The sequence below is a fragment of the Narcine bancroftii genome, chromosome 2 (genome assembly GCF_036971445.1).
Source record: "Narcine bancroftii isolate sNarBan1 chromosome 2, sNarBan1.hap1, whole genome shotgun sequence".
NCBI classification, from domain to species: Eukaryota; Metazoa; Chordata; class Chondrichthyes; order Torpediniformes; family Narcinidae; genus Narcine; species Narcine bancroftii.
In genome coordinates, this window is record NC_091470.1 from 48,052,974 (window position 1) to 48,072,899 (window position 19,926).

Sequence of the window (19,926 nt, forward strand, 5' to 3'; positions counted from 1 at the left end):
TCACCTGCATTAAAAATAAATGATTTATTTTTAGGGAATAATGCAAACACTCAAGGCCTGTTTTTTTTACAACATTTTTCAAGAACCCCAAGGTTCTTTGTTAAGTCTTTGTGAGAATTACTCACAAGGGTAACATCATTGGTGAATGCCAGTTACATACAATATACATTTCCAACCCTAATTTAAAACTGCAACCATCTCGAACCAATTAACATAATAGAATATTACACTTCTAAGGATCAAGATGGGTGCAGTTCTTCACTGCTGTTTTTATATACAGATCCACTACAATGTTTATAAAATGGGTATTGACTCCCAATCAATCCAATGCTTTAATAATACTTATGGCTGATGGAGTCAAATTGCCTTGGCCAGATCAATAAATACTATTGCTAAATCCTTATTATCCTGTAAAATGAATAAAATATCCATGAATCAATTCTGTAAATCTGACGTATTTGAAATATTTATACAAGCTATAATAAAATGTTACTCCAAAGAAAAAGGCAGCGCTGCAGCTAGTGCAGACGCAAGGAGAGCAGGGAGCGGAGGCACAGCACTTCCCTGTAGGAACTTAACACCCAGTCCCACTGCTCTGCACAGGCTTTAAAGTCTGTTAAAGGAGCCGATGATATTTTACAGGATCTGGCCCCAAGATGGCAGCAGATTCCTGGGGAAGCAGCAGACCAGCAAAGGGCACCAGTAGTAGGGAAAACATCCTCCGCTGAGAAGGGGAAGATGACCCCAAGGACAGTGACAGTAGTGGACCAGTGAAAGGCTCTACAGCTGAAGGACACACACAGATGGCAAGCTGTTGGTGATTTGCAGATGAGGAATGCACACAAGCTGCTTGTTGCTGATGACGAGGTCGAGAGATTCCTGCCAGGCTGCAGGAAGCTGACTCATGGGAGTTGGGTGTTGGGCTGGGATTCAAGAGGAAGCTGAGGGCAAGGAAGTTTCTGGAAGGGCCCTGGGCTCTCAAGGCTTCCTCATCATATCGCTGGTCTGGATCTGTGTTTGGGTTGCCAAAGGTTTGAAATGAACTGAAATCTTGTGCGGCTGCAGAAGCTACGGGAGCCTAGAGGCAAATCCATGGACACTCAGTGACTCTGCGAGGTCTCGCTTTTGCTTCTCCTTCTCTGATTTTAAGGAGTGCCAGGCAATGCAAATGCTAATAGAAAATCTTACGGAAGATTAAAGGCAATTTCGTGTAATATTACTTTTCTGTTTTATAAGATGACAATAAATAACATCTAATTAATGATTCACAGACTCTGGAAACTCTTCACTTTATAATCACATTAAAATATTTTGGATGTGTACACAGAGCTACTAGAAAACTGCAGATTTTTACTTTATTTGTAAAATGAAGTAAAATGTCATACATATAGATAAATGGATGTCTAAATTAAGTACAGATTTATGATTGTATATAAAATATAAAGAAATAAAATCAGAGCAAATTGCATTAATAAAAATGGTACAATTGTAGCAATTGATTGAATCATTTAGATTTATTACCAATTATAAAATGATGATATGGCAATATTGTCCCATTCCAAATTGTCTTTGAAATGAATGGCTTTTTTGTTATTTCAAAGGCCAATGTACATAATTGCAATAGCCTAAGGCACATACATACCAGACTGGACAACAACAGCAGATTTCCTCCAGTGACAAAGTAACACAATAATTCAAAATGAAATTCTTAAAGAGTGGAAATCTGTCATCTTACCTACAGTGGTGTATAAATGCCTCTAAACACATGGCAATTTGGTTGACCCTTTACTGACTTAATCTGATAAAGAACAAAAGACCCAGGAGCAGAATGAGGACATTCAGCTCAGGGAATCTGCTCTGCCATTTGATGTATTTTTCCTTTCAATCTGATTTTCCTCCCTCTCCCCTTAACCTTTGACACTCTAACTAATCAAAAACCTATCATCCTCTTCTTTAAATATATCCAATGACTTTGCTTTCAGAGCCATCAGTGGTAATGAATTCCATAGGCTCACCACCGTCTGGCTCATCATCTCTGTCCTAAAGGGATGTCATTTTATTTTGAGGCTGTGTCCCCTGATCCTAGACTAAGCATCTTCACTTCTACTCTATCCAGGCCTTTTAATATCAATGAGATCCCCTCCTCATATTGCACCTTTAAGCTCAAGTTACTTGAAAAAAAGCTGTGATCCTTATTTGTATGCTACAGATTTTGTTTACCAATGTCTGATTTAAATCTAACAATTATAATTGAAAGAAAAAAAAACTGACTGCAAGTCAAATAAAAAAAAGAAAATTCCAGAAATACTCAACAGGTCAGGCAGCATCCTATGTAGAGAGTTCTTGTAATAGGTCAATGACCTTTCATTGCTTTAATGAATAATTCAGCACTTTCTGTTTTTATTTCTGATACATATTTACGTTTATAGTTCACAAATGATTTCAGACAAATGAGTGGCTTGAAGTTCCACCAGTTACCGAGTTAATATTGATTTGTAGGCTCAATAACATGCAAAAACATAGCAAGAGCCCTCTCTGATTTTTGAATGGCAAGTATTCTCATTTACATATAATGCTTGATTGATTGCCAGATCTACAATCAACTATTTAATATGAAATTCCATCCCTTTAAATTGAGATCATCTTTTATTTTGAAACTGCTGTATTTTTGTACCAAGCAAGTTGTTCAATTCTATTCAAAAATACGATGTTTAATCCAAAACTAAACTGGAAAAATTAGAACAAGGGAGAAATTTGAACTAAACAATCAAAAAACAAATTGATAACTTCCACTTAGGGCTGTTCTGTTCCTTTTTTTTTGTCAAGACAGGCAGATTGCAAATTCGATTAGCTTGTCTCTAAAATCCAAAGAACAGATCCTATTTTTTCCAAGAAAAAAGATAATTGTTCCTAAAGATTTGGAGGAGTAGCATTGGCAGTATTCTTGATTTAACAGTCAACATTTGTAAGGGATAACTGTAAAGAATTACTTCACATTTTGGAGACATTCAGGCAATCTAGGTTATCAAGGGAATGGAGTTCAAAATGGAGCAACTGTGCATAGATGTAGTGCTGTTTCTTTATACAAAAGCTGTATACATTCAAAACAATATTTTTCACTATTTCCTGGTTCATAGTCATTTCCATTTATTATAAATATCTTCCCTTTTAAAGCCTTAGGATAGTGAAAGGAAATCAAGATGCAGAACTAAAACGAAAGGATGTATGATCCAAGGTTGGGTCCAAGTCTTCACTTTGCCATAGTTTAACAGTTCCTTTGGATATGCTTTTTTCAGGTAGTTTCTTGTGTAACTTGATTGTATATGAATGCCATTTAGTCAAATGTTAGGTAGGTGGTAATTATATTTCTTCTTTAAGTAGTTCTTGCTATCCATGGATGGTGAGATATTGCTGCCAGTAAGTTGTGGTAAATACTGCAACTTAAGAAAAAAAAGAAATGCAATTACTGGAATTAAACAAGTCTAAAGATACCGTAGTATTGTGATTAGATAACTGGGCTCGTAACAAGAGGTTTTGATTGAATATTAGAGATCATACAATCATACAGCAGGAAGCAAACGTTGACTATTCTGATCATCAAAGACTCCAAGTTGTTTAAACTAATCCTACAAATATTCCAATTTATTCTCCTCACATCCTATTAATTGTGTGTAATTTATAGTGGCCAACATGTACATCTTTGGGATGTGGGAAGAAAGTGGAACACCAGGAAGGTGAGCTACTTGGTTACAGGGAGCATCTGACAGCTCCTGAGATCAAGACTGGAGCCAAGCTGCTGGAGCTGTGAGACATGAGTTCAAATTTTTCTAAAGCAGATGGAATCTGTAATTCAAGTAAATAAATATGGAATAAAAAGCAAAAGAAAAACAATTGAAGTGACCAGTTAATAAAATCATTTGAAATAGAAGCAGAAGTAGGTCATTCATTTACCTTGACTGGTAATTTATCTCAGTGCAACTTCTTGCATTAATCCCACATCCTATGATTCCAGTCTTCCAGGGCAGAGAACTCAAAATATTCACTACCCTCTGAGTGAAAATGTTTCCTCTCATCTCAGTCTCTCCTGAGACTATTCTTTACATAAGAACATACATATTAAGAGCAGGAGTCCCCTTGATTCCTCAAGTCTGCTTAGCTTTCAAATCTTGCCTGACCTCCTTGTAACCACAACTCTCCATAATCTTTCACTTTCTTGCTTATCAGGTATTCATCTCAGCCTTTGAAGTATTTGAAGACTTTGCTTGCATTGCCCATTGAAGAGCATTTCAAAGAGTCCTGACCCTTTGAATTAAAAGAAACACCACCTCATCTACAACTTTAACGGGCAACTCTTTAGGTTGTAGGTTCTAATATAGGTGGAAACATCTTCTCTTCAGCCACCCTGTCAAGAACCCATCCATTTTTTTTATTTGATCTAGATTCTGAATGATTATTTAAATTCCTGGTAGTCATAATCTAGAAGACCTTTCCTGGCTCCCACATACTAGTGTGATCGTTAAGAAAGTACTTTGGCACCTCTATTTCCTCAGGAGTTTGCGGAAGTTCAGTGTAACATCAGAAACCTTGTCAAACCTCTACAGATGTGTAGTGGAACGTGTGTTGTCCTGGTATGGGGGCACCAATACTTCTGAGCAGAAAGCCCTGCAAAAGGTCGTGAACATAGCACAGGGCATCATAGGCAAAACTCTCTACTATAAAAAAAATTGACATGGAATGCTGCTGTCAGAGAGAAGTAGCAATCATCAAAAACTCACACCACCCAGGACATGCTCTGTTCTCAATGCTGCCATCAGAAAAGTTAGAGGTGTCACAGGATTTGTACCACTAGGTTCAGGAACAGCTGCTACCCCTCCACCATCAGACCCCTAAACAACACTCAGAGACTCAATGAAATACTCTTACTTTGCACTTATTACTGAATATTTTGTTTCAGTATTCCAGTTTGTTTCCATTTCTCTTTTGTATACATATCTTTTATCTTGAGTATAGTTTACAGTTAGCAAAAAGTAGAAATTCTCCCTGGCCTGCAGGAAAATGAATCTCAGGGTTGTATGTGATGTCCTCCTCACTGACAAAAGGCAAAGGAGGAAAAACCCAACACCCAACCCCAACCAACCAATTTTCCCCTGCAACTGCTGCAATCGTGTCTGCCTGTCCCGCATCGGACTTGTCAGCCACAAACGAGCCTGCAGCTGACGTGGACTTTTTACCCCCTCCATAAATCTTCGTCCGCGAAGCCAAGCCAAAGAAGAAAACATGTACTCTAACAATAAATTTGAATTTTGAACTATGTGTTACTTACAAGCAAGATTTATTGGGTCTTCACTAAGCTATCTCACTTACTGATGGTGTATTTCTGTAGGGTGGTCTCACTCGTCTTTTGACAGGTTTCTGCTTGCCCATTTCTATTTCTTTTCTCAAGCTGTTGAAGTAAGGGAGATCCAGCAACTGCTCACAGTTGAGACGATCAGCAGGATCCATTTGCAAACAACCCTGAATATAAAAGTAATATTGTTTCAGATTTTTAAATATTTTGTAGACACTCAACTTTTCTCCTCTAATTTTTGTCCTACATACATCTTCACTCATTTATATCAGGAAGGAATGGTTCCTATCTTCAAACTTTCTTTCTTTGCAAATTGTTTTAATTGGTGCAGAAGCAGAAAAGTAGACCTTCTTAGCCAGTGACATAAGACTGATACATTTATTGATAAGGTAAGATAAGATTTTAAATTCTTAGCATATTAAAAGCAGGAAATTCAGAAATTCAGGAATGAAGGTAATTTAAAATTTAACAATGACAGCAATGTGGATTTCATCCAACTGGAGATTTGTACGACCTGGATTAAACTCTGAACTTTGGGCTAGTAGGATCAGTTTTGAATATTGCACCCCCCCCCCCCTTACATTTGAGGGAAAACAAGTTGTTTTATCATTCTAAACAGTAAAATCCCCATTATCCAGAATTCAAATAACTGGAAAAAAAAAGAGGAAATAAATAAAATTTAAAAGATAAAAATATATAAAATTGTAAAAAGAAATGTTTTCCAAAGCAGCACACAAACCCTTGGTAAAGATGGGAGCAAACATTCAGCTGGTGGAATGTTCCGGTTGCTCCCTGCCTACAGTAGCTATTTGAATAAAGTTGTATTTGAATAAAATGGTATCGCTGAGGATAAAGAGATGGCTGGTGCTGCTCCCTGCTGAGGTGATTCTCCTAAAGTGTCTCCTTATCTCTGCCTAGTAACAGTATTTATTTTAATTTGTAAGGCTTTATCTGTAAACTTAGGGGATGGTGGGGGGGGGGCGGCGGCGGGGGGGGAGGTTAATTATAATGTCTGCATTGTTAGTGTAGCTATTAGTGTATTGCTGTTCCAGCACCAGTGACTGGTGTTTGAATTTACATTAAAGTTTTGTAAATTATAGGAATTACCCGATTAAAGTGAACTTTACATAATTAAGGACTATAATACTGTTTTTTTTTTCAAATTACATTACATTCTGCACTGTCTTTTGTTTTTAAACTGTTTGTTCTTAATGCTGGTGTGTTAGTTAGGCATTGCAAGAGTGAGGCTCAAGCAACCGGAAAACTCGTATATCCGGCATATAACAATCCCAATAGGCGCTAGATACCGGGTGTTTTACTGTATTATCAGTTAAAGCAAATAATTGAATGAGAAAATAAAGGAGTATGGGCCACAAAGTATTCACAATTTGAAGTATTTATTTTATTGACGTAAATATTCAATGTAATTTCCCTGATGTCAGCATTTAACTGTACAACTAACACAGTAAAACAAAAAAAAAAGACTGGGCAGAATCTGAAATCCCTTGAAATTGCTTGTTAGTTGATGTCTACTGCTTTTGTGATACTAAACAGATGATCTATCTTAGACAAATTTCTGTTGTCAACTATTTCCTATCATTATAATAAGAAATCTTCAGTGTTAGTCCAGTAAGAATGGATTTTACATCTGTACAATATACCCTTTACTAATAATCCTACATACAAAATTATAACAAAAGCTTTCTTGCCACACTTTACCTTCAACAAGTTTCTCCTGAACTCCTTACTGAATTTATAATATGCTACCTTCACAAATATAGTTGTGAATTCCTGGACATTTACTTTTTCTACCAAGTTTCTATCAGATATCTCCACGTCTCTTTGCTACAAACAGAATCCCAGACTAATTAGTCTTTCCTAATAAAGTGTACCCTTAGTCTGGTATTATCTTTATGAATCATCTTTGTAACTTCTCTAATTTTTTGAAAATGAGCAGAGCAGACATGTGCTCAGCCTTCCAGATGAAATGTGACCAAGGTTCAGCACAAGTTCACCGAATTTCTGTTTTTCTATTCTCTCACTCTAGGAATAAACATCAGTACTTTTTTGTTAAACAGGCCTCAAGAACTCGCATCATTACTTTTAATATCTACGACAAATGTAATTCTTTGTTCCTGGATATCATTCACCTAATATAATGCTTAGCTATAATGTCAAAATTTTGCCATTCCTAGTTCCATTTTCATATCCTCAGTTTCAACTTTTACCCTCTTACTTTGGATTTGCTTTACTGAAATATTTTTGAGTCATTACTTTAAACCTTCTGATACAACACAACAGGCAACTAACAGCTATACAGCAATTATACTGGAATGCTTTACGTCATAAAATAAATACTTGTGATACGAGATTCAGTAGTTGAAAATACATTCAGAAGGAGTATTAAAAATGTAACTCTTTAAATGAGTAATTCATCAAATGTTCTACACTTATTACCACACTGATGCATTTGCATGACACAAATAGTGTTCACCTTCATTAATCCCAGGGCATTTTGAGAAATATTCACAAACTTCATTTCCAAAGTTTCCTGTACAAAAAAATAAATTCTAATTACAACAACATACTGTGCAAATATACAAAAATGTGATTTTTCAGAAGTTTCCTTAATAGGAATGATTTAATTTTGCTTTAATATTCTTAATTGTTTGAAATGTTGACAATTTAAAAAAATGTTTATGTTCTGGTAAGAAATACCGACTATTTCCAAGAATTTTGGAACCCCTGCGCTGACATGCAAGTCCTGAACATATTGCCTGACCTGTATGTGCCGGCAGTTCTCCGATCATAAACCAAATGGATATAATTTGCAGAGAATTAATTTTCTGAATTACTTTGTATTTTTACGAGAGTATTTGCTTGCTGAAACTACACTGCTGTTCAGGAAAGGATTATTTCATGGAAGAAGGGCAAGTAAAAAGTGATTGATTTAATACATGATTGTTTGATTGCAATGAATTGATTAAAACTTGAATGGATTTAAAAAGTCTATCAATATTGAATTTCATTTTTATGAATGTTTTTGATTGCAGAATTTGTGTCAATGCAGAAATATACAATTTGTATATAATTGTTTATATTGTGTTTAGCTTCTTATAGAAGCTCTGATCACTCAAAACGTAAATATTTTTATATATTAAATAATTAAATTATTCATTCAATCTATTGATATTCAAGAGGGAAATTTTACATGAAAAAGTTGTCAACATTAAAATAAAAAGCACAATAGTTATAGATGCTCTTTGTAATTAATAATTTCATTGTGGAACTCGTTCAGCCAATAGACCATGTCAGGAATAAGATCATGTCAATTTTGGTATTTTTCTGTTGCCGCCTTGTAGTTATTGCACAGCTTTTGTTACCATAGGTTTACAGGCATTGTGGAATAGACAGATAGTTTTGTTAACTCTCATAATTCATTAGTGATAGGTTTTCCACATTGTTAATTATCATTATTCTGAATAGAAGGATTTAAAATATTCTATTTTTGAAAGTTTGAATGTTAGAGTTTTAAAGAACGAATTTAGCTACAGAAAAATGGATATCTCAGGCTCTCCGGAAGGAGTCCCATAAGTTAATGACAAAGCAGGCCTCACCCATCAGTTAAGCCCAACATTCATGCTCCCACAAGCCGTCTAATTCACTGTAAAATTTTGCCAAAGTAATCACAAATGAACACTGAACTTTTTAAATTACATGTACACAATCCTTTATCAGGACATCTTAAATCCGGAAAGCTCCAAAAACCGGTAAGTGGGGAGAGAGACAGCAGTGTGAGTCGGGCGGGCGAGGGGAAGAGACTTTTAGCGCGAGTCAGGCGGGTGGGGGAGACTGGCAGCGTGAGTCGGGTGGGCGATGGGGGAGAGACCGGCAGCGCGAGTCGGGCAGGTGAGGGGGTGGGGGAGATGGCAGTGTGACTGGAAGGGGGTTGGGGGTGGATACGGCAGCACAATTCGGGTGGGCTTAAATCTGGCTTTCTGAAATCCGGAAAAATCCGAAATTCCGAACACACAGTATTGTGTACCTGTATTAATTCTTTCATGGATGTTGTAAGCAATACTAGAATTCATTTTCCTTCCCTACAATTCCCGCATCCTTGTGGCTCAATGTGGACCATTTCAGAAGGCAGTTAAGAGTCAAACGTGAGGATAGATCTGTAATCACATCCAAACCTGACCAGATGTCTTTCCCTGAAGAGCATCAATGAACCATGTGGCTTTCCAATAATGTCTTATTATAAATAAGACTTTAAATTCCAGAATGAACTTAGTTCAGCATCATTGCATATATCTAGCTGTAACTGTCTCTGTTAATCAGCAACATTTTTCCTCACATCTGAAAATGGGCCTTCAAGCCCACAAATGTGGGTACCCATGCTTGGGATATTCACCTTTAATTGCCAGGTTTATTTGAGAAAGTCGTGTGGTCTAATATGTACCAAACACCTTGTATTCTGTTTCTTATTATGTGTTCAGTGCAGTAAAGCATGGCCATGTGTCAATGAAAACGAAGACACATTTACACCATTTGAATGTGGAACATAATGCATTCTTATGTATCTCTATCTTCACATGAAGTAATTCATATATCACATGCAATATGCTGATTACAGAGCTTCCAGGAGAGCTTACCATTTAAATGATACCTGAGATTGCACAGGCAGAGAATACCCCAATTAATTCCAGTGCAATAAATCAAAAACTCAAACTTCAACAATTAAACCATGGCTAACCCTACATTTCTCCACAGCTATAGGTGCTGAGATAGAATTGTAGATAACTTCAAGTTCCTGGGAGTCAACATCTCCAGTGACTTGTCCTAGTTCATCCACAATAATGCAATCACCAAGAAAGTGCACCACGACCTCTACTTTCCTGGATGCCTGGGGAAATATGGCATGTCACCTGCATCCCTTAACAACTTCCACAGGGAAATCACCCTATCAGGTTGCATCACTACTTGATTTTGGAATTGCTCTGCTCAAGACTGCAAGCAGCTGCCGAGCATAGAAAATGTGGCTCAGGCCACCCTCCAAACCACACCACCCCCCCAATGATTCCATCTAAAACTCCCGCTGTCTTGGAGTCAACATATTAAAAGACTTGATGAAGGGCTCAGACTCAAAATGTTAACGGGTTCATTTTCTCCCCTGATGCCTGCTTAACCTCCTGAATTCTTCCAGCAGATTGTGTTTTGCTTCTATAAAAAAATCTTGTCCCAGCCTGGCCACAATCTCTTCACTGACTCCTGTCAGGAAAAGATTTACAAATGTTAGATCACACACCGCCAGATTCAAGAGTTTTTTTTTCCTGCCATTATTAGAATCCTATTATAAATTTCAAAATAGTAAAACTATGCTGTGTTTGCTCTGTACCAACAAATTTATCTCTGTAATTCTGCAGATTTGTACTTTACTTGTTGTACCATGTGTGAGATGGCTCATTTGTCTACTCACAAAACAATGTCTATCACTGCATCTTTGGTACAAGCAACAATAAACTTGAACTGTACTTTGTCAGATTCATACAATGCTATACCAAATTGTCTGGCACTGGAATAGTCACTCCATTGAAGAACTGGTTTGAACTAAAGACTTGTTGATGTCGTGGAATCAAATCACCTGTGGGCAAAGAAAATCCAAAAGTAACTATGAAATCTATATTAAATAGGTTAAACAACACATTTCAGAGGATGCTTAAGGTTGCACTAAATACTGCAATGCAAATAATCAAGATAGTTACTGCCTGGCTACAATGTGAAGTTAGTAAGGACTAATTTCCAGACACATGTAGATAAGGCTCAGTCTATGTATTCTTCAAAATTAGACTTGGAGAAAAGGGCAGTTATTCTGTGGTGAGCAATAAATGCTTCTTAGCAGTTTGCCATGATTAAAAAAATGCAAAAGTCTTCTTTGCATTCTTGCTTTCCATCTCCTGTTTTCCCATCCATGCCCACATTTCTAACAATTCAATGAGACCACTGCCATCTACAAACTTTATGAAGGCCTGAAATTATGAAGAGTACAGCCTGTAACACACTGATGCTGTATTCTGCAGCAATATTTGGCACAGTGTGACTGTTGCTGTCTATCATCATACTCCTGTCATGCCTGTTTTATATCCAGTCTGCTGTGCTTGAAGGACCATGTGTGCTGGCCAGCACTACTGACTCATTCCTCTGTCCAATATGAATCTGGTGAGCTGAGAAGGTATCATATCCTACATGTTTGACAATTCTGGAGATCTTAGTGTAAGAAGATGTTACCTGAACTGTAAAAGTGCTGCATTTCACTCTTAAGCCATGGTTAGCCGTTCCTCTTAAGGATTGTGAACAATGATAATACAAAAGAAAAACTGCTGAACTACTTCTCTTTCTGGAGAAGTAATTTGTAGAGGGCATTACTTTAACCCAATAAATGTTATGCGTAAAGCTGTTAGCTAATGTATATATTTTTGTAAATGCTCAACTGATTTATAAATGCTATCTGTAGAGCTCGTCGAAAGAATCAAAGACTTGTTGATCCAAACCAAGGCTTTTATTAGCAAAAGACAGGAGCTCTTCACAGGTGGCCGACCAGTCCGGAATGATCCGACCTGGCTAGGGACACAACCCTTTAAGGCCCAGACAGTAGGTGTGGCTTAGCTCTCAGCCAATCGCTGTATGCACAGTCTAGATACTGTAACTATATACACTATGTACATTGGTGATAGATCTGTACTATCACACTACCAAAAAATAGATTTTTGGTAATTTTACTAATATGATAATTTAAATCTACTTTGAGCAAAAGTTCTCTTGTTTTTTTAAAATACTGTACTTACCAAGTGTTTTTCTTATCAAATAGAGCTGATCAACATCTGATTTTCCTGGCCACAAGGGGACTCCATATAATAATTCTGCAAAAAGGCACCCTATTGCCCATATGTCCACTGGAGGACCATACTGAGTGTCACCAACTAACAGTTCAGGAGCACGGTACCACCGGGTTGCTACATAATCAGTGTAGGAATCTCCTGGACCAGCTACAACATAAAATGAAAATTATTTATGTCTAATATTTTGTAAAAATACTTAACTTCAGACTACAAAATCCTCAAAGACCTTAGGCCTTTCATGGGAGGAGACGTTAAAAAATGTTTTTTTTTAAAGGAGCAACATATTCAATCCCATGTATATTATTAGACTATCCCAAAATGCATCACAATAATTATTTATATTTAAAGTGCAAATAGTGAAAAAAAGCAACCAAAATTACACATTTTTAAAAATAGAATTTTACAAATGGTATTGAAATGTCTTGTCTTTGGCTTGGCTTCGAACCACTTGTTAAACTGCTTTAGTGACTTTCAACAAAAAAAAGAATAATAACCAAGATCTATCTTTGGCTTGGCTTCGCGGACAAAGATTTATGGAGGGGGTAAAATATCCACGTCAGCTGCAGGCTCGTTGGTGGCTGACAAGTCCGATGCGGGACAGGCAGACACGGTTGCAGCGGTTGCAGGGGAAAATTGGTTGGTTGGGGTTGGGTGTTGGGTTTTTCCTCCTTTGCCTTTTGTCAGTGAGGTGGGCTCTGCGGTCTTCTTCAAAGGAGGTTGCTGCCCGCCAAACTGTGAGGCGCCAAGATGCACGGTTTGAGGCGATATCAGCCCACTGGCGGTGGTCAATGTGGCAGGCACCAAGTGATTTCTTTAGGCAGTCCTTGTACTTTTCTTTGGGCAACCTCTGTCACGGTGGCCAGTGGAGAGCTCGCCATATAACACGATCTTGGGAAGGCAATGGTCCTCCATTCTGGAGACGTGACCCACCCAGCGCAGCTGGATCTTCAGCAGCGTGGACTCGATGCTGTCGACCTCTGCCATCTCGAGTACTTCGACGTTAGGGATGAAAGCGCTCCAATGAATGTTGAGGATGGAGCGGAGACAACGCTGGTGGAAGCGTTCTAGGAGCCGTAGGTGATGCCGGTAGAGGACCCATGATTCGGAGCCGAACAGGAGTGTGGGTATGACAACGGCTCTGTATACGCTTATCTTTGTCAGGTTTTTCAATTGGTTGTTTTTACAGACTCTTTTGTGTAGTCTTCCAAAGGCGCTATTTGCCTTGGCGAGTCTGTTGTCTATCTCATTGTCGATCCTTGCATCTGATGAAATGGTGCAGCCGAGATAGGTAAACTGGTTGACCGTTTTGAGTTTTGTGTGCCCGATGAAGATGTGGGGGGGCTGGTAGTCATGGTGGGGAGCTGGCTGATGGAGGACCTCAGTTTTCTTCAGGCTGACTTCCAGGCCAAACATTTTGGCAGTTTCCGCAAAACAGGACGTCAAGCGCTGAAGAGCTGGCTCTGAATGGGCAACTAAAGCGGCATCGTCTGCAAAGAGTAGTTCACGGACAAGTTGCTCTTGTGTCTTGGTGTGAGCTTGCAGGCGCCTCAGATTGAAGAGACTGCCATCCGTGCAGTACCGGATGTAAACAGCGTTTTCATTGTTGAGGTCTTTCATGGCTTGGTTCAGCATCATGCTGAAGAAGAATTGACAAAGGATCTCTCAATCAGTAAGAAACTTGGATTTACAGATCATTGTCTGAAGAGGGGGCACAAAATCAGTGAGTACCCCTGCACACAGCCTCTTTCAGCTGCTCCTATTGAGAAAGAGGTACACGAGTATCAGATCCATCACCACCAGGTTGAGGAACAGCTTCTTCATACGGGGAGTGAGTATCTTGAACGACCAAAGGTACTGCTCACACTAACCATCCGAGACTCTCATATTCATAAAACAATATTTATTTATTTATTGTATATACAAATACTTGTCATGCATATGTAGGGTTATGACTGGTTGTGTGTCTGCATGTTTTGCACTGAGGACTGGAGAACACTGTTCTGTTGGGTTGTAGCTTGTAGTTGTGCAATTAGATGACAATGAACATGACTTGACTAAAGCTAGAGCACAAGGTCAGTTTTCCAATGAAGCCTCAGCCTAGATGATGATCTTAAATTTCTGAATGTGTTTTAATACATAATCTTTTGTTTCAGAGACAAAGACATCTTTCCAAATTCCAAATGGTCTTCTGAAAGTAAACTTATATCCACTTCCTATGTGAAACTACTAATGTAACATTTTGATGAGTGAATTTAGTACAGTATTGGGAATCTATCTTCCTTTCTATGGTGTCTGAATTGAATTCAAAACAGACTATTTGAAAAACAACTATAAACTTGAAATTACGATAATTTACATCAATAATAATAACTAACAAGGATAAGATTAAAGCATTTTAATACCTCAAAATAGTATCCAGACTATTTTAGTCTAGCTCAAACTGAAGACTAAATTATTACAGATTTTACTCCATTATACTTCGATAATATTTCATGGTCATTATATATTTCCAGCAACATACCACTACAAAGTGACCATTACATTTTAGGCATCTTATAGCAAGCCATTTATTGCTAGAGCTATACTTAACCAGGCATGAAGAGTGTATCATCACATTCCTGAACTTTGCAGATAAAGAAAAGGCAATGGGAAACACATGACAAGTTACTGGTCATAGAAACTCTGTTACTGGTCCAATTGGTGATATTTCCCCATCACTTTAATGCAGATGGTGGGAGATTTCATTGTTCCACTGGTGATAGTTATGTATAAGCTCAAAGATGAGGCAGCCCCAACCAAAACCTCTCTTTAAAAATCTGACCAAACTTTTGATCACTTTTCTGAATTGTTGCTTAAGTGGATTAACAGTAAATTTGATCTGATATTGTTCCTGCACTTCCTCAGAATGTTTCCAGAACACCATCATAAGGAACATTATTGTTAGTACTGTGGTCGATTCTTTCTTTTTCAATCTTGTTTTAATTTTTTTCAGATTAATAAACATAAGAATGAAACAGGATTGCATTAACAACAGTTAACATATACAAACACAGACATCGAGCAACATATGTAAACAGGTCAACTCTTAACTAGTTGTGAAATACAGCAAATAAATTGTTAGCCCTGATTTTACACTAAATGAATGCTCAGTTACCAAGTTTCCTGATTTTATTTAATACAAATGTAATTGTATCAAGACACACTTGCCCCAGCAGTAATTACCTGTTAACAAAACATGAATTTTACTTACTCAATATCCTGGCAAATCCAAAATCACAAAGCTTAATGACGTGATCTTTTGTAATTAAGATATTTTCTGGTTTAACATCCCGATGTATGCACTGCAAAAATAAGCAAGGATTCAATGCAAATGCACAAATTTACTAAGATATAAAATTATAATTCCTTGATACCAATTTGATGCTTTTAATCAGGAAATTCTGATGGCAATTACCGATGTGATTGATGATCAATCTTTAATTATAAACTGAATACAAATTGTTACATGGTTAAAACCTAAATAATGTAAAGGGTGTTGAATTTTAAAGTGAAAAATATATCCTTAAATTAGTAGAATACAATATCTGGTGATAATACATGAATACATTTAGTAGGTTTGCATTAATAAGTAAAAAAGGCTTGATTGGAGATTTCAGTAGAAGATGAAGTCTGGCACATCAGGGAGATGGAAACATATAGTCTAAAGGAAAAATGAGTGACATTTTCTGCTTATCCTATACTAGGGGGTCAAGAAAGATGGCCATCTGAATACACGTGGAATTAGATAATTTAGCATGCTTGGTAATTTGGTGGCTATAATTTTATTTTATTCTATTCCTTCACACACTTTAAATTAATCATTAAAAATTAATTAACATAGCAAAATATTACACGTTCCAGTAAACATGATAAGTTTGAAGGGAACTTGGGCTCCCATAAGTGAAAAGGGAGTATGGGAACGAGGATCCTAATAAGCCAGATGCTAAACGATTAGGATTTCTGAATGTGTGTCGTGCGTATATGCACCACCTGCTATCAATTTATTTAAAATGAAATCAAGGTAGTTTTTAAAATATTTCATTTCGGTCTCATTGAATGATTTGCATGTAGTAGGACCTTTGTGAATATTTATTTACTTTAAGAAATTAAATCTAGTTAAATGTTTCCAACATTCTGAAAGTACTGCAGTAGTACCTAACAAGAGCACCACAGGAAGAGAAATAAAAGATTTCACAGCTGCAAAAAGAGAATGTGAGAGCTTACATTATGGTTATGGCAAAAGTTGACAGCCTGAAGTGTTTGCCAAGTGATTCTCTTCACCAAATGATCAGGTACCCTAAGAAGATAAATAGTGAACAGATGAAACATTATCTTTTAATAGAATGATTTTAAATTTGGAAAGAAAGTTAATCATTTGGAATACACAAGATAAAAACACAAATATTCCATCTAAATAACCAATGTTAGAATAAAAGAACAGCTATTACATTTTTTAAGAGAATCTCTCACCTATACGACAGAACCATCCTTGGAAAAGGGGGAACAAACAATTAAAATGTACATCAAATTTTCCTTTGGTCTTCAATTTTAACTCACATTAAACCAAAGGCCTAAAAATTGACCAAAATTCCTAATCCAGCAGAACAAGTAGGTCTATAATGAACTTTTTAAACAGGTTGCAAGCTGAAAGGAAATGCTGAAGAAGCTTTTCAAAAACTGGATGAAGTTAGAATATAACTATTCGTGTCCTTCTCTAAACTGATTCAATAAGATTTGCAAGTCGACACATACACATCAAGTTAGTTTCAAGTCTGGGTATGTCCCTAAACAGCCTTTGAAAATTGCTAAACATCAGAATTGTCACAAGTGTAAAACCCATTTTGCAAATTTTCTGAATATGATCAGCTAAAACCTACTCAATCAAAACATTTTTTATTATAGTAATAATCCATTGAAATGGCATTTCTAAATGTACCAGCTAATTGAACTGTCATGATCAGGAAATGAAATTGTCAAGGAGGTGATTTTGTTTTATAAAATCAGAAAGGTTTGGGCAAACATAGTTTCCATCTGCAACTTTTCTCAAATTGCCTATGTTCTGTGCATGTGGGAGGATAGATCACAGAAGTGAGTTAATTTCAAAATCATCTAGAGTGGGTCATATATAAAATTATGGTGCAACTTGCAAAGGAAGTCACAGATAGTAGAAATATAATGCAAAGGGTTTAGGCTGAACTCAGGATAGATGGAAAAAACTATTGTATCCAGTGAACACACTCAGATCCAAACCTGATAGGCAACCATCAACCTGACAGCCAACCAGCCCTGCAGAGTTAATTTTTACAATTCATTGAATCAATGCAAACATTTTTCAAGCCAGATACATAATTCAGAAATTGCTGGATTGCTTAATTACAGCATTCATATCCTTCTTAACATTTGCGCGCACCCCCACCCCCTATATGCAGTCTTTGTAATAAAGGAAATCTCTGAGACAAGTTTGAAAATAATTAGTAAAAGTTTCTAATATTTATTTGCTGACTGACACCAGTATTTGAATAAATTAAGGCAAAAACAAACTACATTTGTTATTCTTGGCATATTGTCACATAACTACTTATTCATCAGGTAGTAATTTCATGAAAAGAAACTGCTGTGAAATCACAATACCTCTCATCAAATGGTCAGAATTCAAACCTTCAGGCACCATGAAATTCAGGACTCCTCAATTAGTTAATCTGTGTTAGTGATTTCACAAGTACTGCGAGGGAGAAGGATATGTAAAAGATCATTTATATTTTTTGTGGAATTCATTAGGCTTGCTTCAATGTCTAAATTGTTTTTAAAGGATTTATTCTAATAAAGCATGAAAAAAAATATAACTTTAGTAGTTTTTTTTAATGCTTCTGATTCAGAACTGAAGTCTTCGTCAGTTTGTAATACCCGAGGATGTGGTTTGATGGCTTTCAAATTTTTTTAGTTGTTTCATGGATGGTGTTTGTTATGGACAGCCCACAGTTATGGCATAATGTCACAAGGCACCACTACCATTAACGGCTGGTATCAGCAACAAAACCAAATCATTAATTTTTCCATGTCAGCCATAATCATTGACTGTGGGTTCAATCCCATTTACTCTCATCCTTTGGGATGATATAAAGATCTGGCAACCAAACTCAATACAACTACTTCAGAGATTATTTGAGAAGGATACTGCAATTTATTTTTCTTTTTAGACATTTCTAATCATTTACATATTAACTCAACTGTTCTTTGAAAGGCTTTGGAAAAATGATAAGAAAGTCATCTGTTCTCAATGTAATCTCAAAAGCTATTACCAAGATGAACATCTACAGAACTCTCAGCCATACCATATATGATAATTACTCAGGTCTATCTCCCAATGTAATTATGACCTTCTTGTTACTTTGGTTATTGTTGAGAATAAACCAGTGGCTACAGATTTCAAAATAAGGGCACTGATCATTAAAAAAAAAACTGTCTTTCAAACACAAAATGTCACATTCTGTTTCTATTAATTTGGAAGGTCTGTTGGAGTCATTATACAGCACAAAGCAGGCCCTTTGGCTCAACTTACCCATGACACCAAAGCTGGCATTCTGAGCTAGTCCCATTTGCTTGCATTTAGCCCTTATCCTTTATCCATATATATGTCCAAATGTCTTTTGAATGCCACTTCTATAGCTTCCTCGGCCAGCCCATTTCAGATGTGGATTACCTTCTGAGTGAAAAAGCTACCCTTCATAAATCCTCTTAAATCTTTCCTTTCACCTTGAATCAGGCAATAATGGCCCAGCCTATAACTCAAGTTTTCGTCTGAAAACATCCTTGTGAATCTCTTTTGCACCCTTTCCCATCTAAACCTAGTGTTCAGAACTGCACATAGCACTCCAATTCTGCTCTCACCATTGCCTTGTACATTTGTATCATGATGTCCAATTTTGAACTCCATACTCACCCAATAAAGGCAAGTGTCATCCTTTTAACTATGCCCCTGTACTCCTAGGACCCTCTGTTTGACAACATTCTCCTGGACTGTACCATTATCTGTACAAGTCCTGCCTTGGTTTGACTTAGCAAAGTGCAACATCTCACACTTGTCAGAGTTAAATTCCATTTGCCATTTCTTAGTCGATCTTCCCAACTGATCTATATTCTGTTGTAAACTTAGATATCCTTCCCACAACCAATTTTGGTATCATGCATATTAACCACATTGTTATCTTTGATTATTATTAATAGTACACCCAGCACTGATTCCTTCTGCATACCATTGGTATTAGGCCCCCAATCAGAAAAGCAACCCTTCATTACTACTCTCTGACACCTTCCACTAAGCCAGTCTTGAATTGAATTGGCCAGTTCACTTTGATTCCCATGTGATTCAACCTTCTAGTCAAGCTTGTAGGATCTTGTCAAAGGCCTTGCTAAATCCATATAGGCATCATATATAGCCTTGACCTCATTAATCCTCTTGATCACTTCTTCAACAAAAAGAACTATTATGTAGACTATTACACTGGATAATGAAAATTTGGCTTCCTGAGCACCTTTGGGTGTACTTTTTTGGATTTTAGGCTGTTGATCATGAAAATCACCTTAAAATTTTCTTATCATGTACCATTTTTTATATATAACCTATGTTTGTGATTTCCTCTCATA

At 36.9% G+C, this 19,926-nt stretch overlaps 1 protein-coding gene across 3 annotated transcripts in view; it reads right to left on the minus strand.

Annotated features, from left to right (window-relative positions):
• Positions 1-1,412: 1,412 nt before the first annotated feature.
• The window catches only part of cdkl1 (cyclin dependent kinase like 1 (CDC2 related kinase)), a 49,664-nt gene continuing 31,150 nt past the window's right edge, over positions 1,413-19,926 (minus strand). For 2 of the 3 annotated variants that reach the window (XM_069916613.1, XM_069916614.1), the window contains 7 exons: positions 16,507-16,579; positions 15,494-15,584; positions 12,190-12,390; positions 10,906-10,988; positions 7,842-7,898; positions 5,365-5,514; positions 1,413-3,440 (listed from right to left, as the gene is read on the minus strand). In XM_069916613.1, coding sequence (XP_069772714.1) covers positions 3,339-3,440; positions 5,365-5,514; positions 7,842-7,898; positions 10,906-10,988; positions 12,190-12,390; positions 15,494-15,584; positions 16,507-16,579 — 757 coding nt within the window. In that variant the 3' untranslated portion in view covers positions 1,413-3,338. The remainder of the gene's footprint in view (positions 3,441-5,364; positions 5,515-7,841; positions 7,899-10,905; positions 10,989-12,189; positions 12,391-15,493; positions 15,585-16,506; positions 16,580-19,926) is intronic. The other variant, XM_069916615.1, reaches the window with a different exon arrangement.